Raw genomic sequence first — 2,236 nt, 5'->3', positions numbered from 1 at the left:
AGTGGCTGCCACGGGGCACGTTCCCTCTTAAAAAGTCACAGCATCTTTTAAGTCAGCAGGCGCGCCACTGCGGGGCTCTGCCAGAGAACCTGGACGCTGGGGACGGGTTCTTCTGCCCAGAAGTACAACCAAAGCGCATTTCTTTCCCCTTCAGGGCTGACGGTCTCCTCTCAGTTTGACTTCAAGGTGTGGAGAAGCGGCACCGGTAGCATGGCTCACGGTCAGCTGCCTAACGACTCGTGGCAGAACGGCTCAGCCCCTCTCTTCACCGGCCTGGACCTCCTCCTGGAGCTGAAGCCCCTCTTCATCCCGCTCTACGCCACGCTGGTGGCAGTGGCGTGCACGGGGAACCTCTTCCTCATCCTCCTCATCGCTCTCACCAAGAAGCTGCACTGCACCACCAATTTCCTGATCGGGAACCTGGCGGCGGCCGACTTCATCATGTGCCTCGCCTGCGTCCCCCTCACCGTCTCCTACGCCTTCGAGGTTCGGGGCTGGCTCTTCGGGATGTTCATGTGCTACTTCATCACCTTGATGCAGGCCGCCACCGTCTTCGTCTCGGTGCTGTCCCTCACCGCCATCGCCATCGACCGGTACGTGGTGGTGGCGTACCCTATTCGCAGGAGGATAAGCCGCAGGTCCTGCGTCTGCCTCGTGGCCTCCATTTGGTTACTCTCCATCATGGCCTCTGTTCCCACGTCGCTGCACACCCACTACTTGGATCTCAACACCATCGGCCACGACATGATCATCTGTGAAGAGTTTTGGAAGCACGAAGAGAGAGAGCGGCTGCTGTACTCGTGCTTGATGCTCCTCTTGTCCTACATGCTCCCGCTTTTGGCGGTATCGGTCTCCTTCTGTGCCATCACCTACCACCTGCGGAGGAGGAATGTCCCGGGCGCTGCCTATCCCTGCCAAGACAAATGGACCAAAACGAAGCAGAAGACCTTCCGTGTGCTCACCGTCTCGGTCGTGTGCTTTGCTATCTGCTGGCTGCCCCTCCAGGTGGTGAACTTCATCAGAGACATCGACGAGGAGTTCGCTATCTTGGACAAGAGGTACGTCAACGTCATCCAGGTCTCGTGTCACCTGATTGCCATGAGCTCTGCCTGCTACAACCCGTTCATCTATGCCTCCCTCCACAACAAGTTCTGGTTCCACCTCAGCAGCTACTTCTACCGTAAGAAGAAGAGCTCCAGCATTATGTCCTGCAAGGCTTCTCGATTCAATACCTGCTCCACCCTGGCAGATGCTCCTACAGGGGTCTCGGATAAGATAGCTTTGCAAATGAGAGTCTCTTAACTGAAGGACCCCAAGGGATGGGTTTTGCTTTTGGACCTAGTGTGCGCTTTGCTTTAGACTGGACGTGGGAGCTGGTGGCCAGTCGTGGTGGTTTGTTGCTGTTCCCAGAAAAGGTCCCTCGTGCCTGGCAAGGAGAGCGAGCACCAGGGAACAAACCCATGGGCTTTGTCTCCTCGAGGAGCGGCTCTTCTGAGCAGCTCAAGGACTTTTTGTCCTTTGGGGAAAACAAACCAGTGCAACAACAAACACTGCAGACAGGCAAAGGCAGAGTAATTCGGAGCAGGACGTACCGGCTAGTCCACGTACAGACACGCTGGAGCAGCAGTAGGTGTTTCCACCTGTCCTGGTTTCAGCTAGGATAGAGTTAATTTTCTTCCTAGCAGTTGGTAGTGTTATGTTTTGGGTTCCCCAATTCAACAGACAGCTGGAAAGAAGTGTGTGAAACAACAGTTGCTTGGCTCGTTGAAACAGAACAACGGATGAGTATCCAGATTAATGACTGGACACGTAACTAGCCTGCTGCAGTTCTCTACAAGCCTCAGTTTTCAGAAATGCCTCTGCATCGGCATGGCCAAAGTCTGCCTCTGTTTTGTGCTTGCTCTACATGCCGAGCAGCAATGCCTGAGCCATATCCCTGCAAGTGCCGGGTCGTGCAGCAAGTGCCGCAGCCAGTGCCGGGGCGGTGCGGCAGGAGAGCAGGGGCTGCCTGGGATGAGCAAGTTCCCCATCGGGCTTTTACAGACCTTATCTCACACCATGGCTGGGTATGGAGTATATACCCTGTATCTCACATCATGGCTGGGCATGGGGCATATACACTATATCTCAAATCATGGCTGGGTATAGTAGGCGGCCGGCACTGTATTTGGAGCACAAAGACTTCTCCCTACAGTTTATTTAGGAGGTGGGTCAGCTTCTGGGCAAGACAAACACA

General features: G+C 55.1%; 1 protein-coding gene across 1 annotated transcript; it reads left to right on the top strand.

Moving 5' to 3' along the window:
• The first annotated feature begins 210 nt into the window (after positions 1-210).
• LOC115352009 (prolactin-releasing peptide receptor-like) lies at positions 211-1,621 on the top strand. Its single transcript, XM_030039550.2, has one exon. The coding sequence runs from the start codon at positions 211-213 to the stop codon at positions 1,300-1,302; it is 1,092 nt and encodes a 363-aa protein (XP_029895410.1). The 3' UTR covers positions 1,303-1,621.
• The last annotated feature ends 615 nt before the right edge of the window (positions 1,622-2,236 follow it).

Source organism: Aquila chrysaetos, chromosome 16 (assembly GCF_900496995.4).
Source record: "Aquila chrysaetos chrysaetos chromosome 16, bAquChr1.4, whole genome shotgun sequence".
NCBI classification, from domain to species: Eukaryota; Metazoa; Chordata; class Aves; order Accipitriformes; family Accipitridae; genus Aquila; species Aquila chrysaetos.
Note: the sequence above shows the minus strand (reverse complement) of the source record. Positions and strands in the feature narration are given on the sequence as shown.

Excerpts from the sequence above, each read along its gene's own strand:
- LOC115352009 (XM_030039550.2), top strand. The coding sequence starts at position 211 with ATGGCTCACGGTCAGCTGCCTAACGACTCGTGGCAGAACGGCTCAGCC.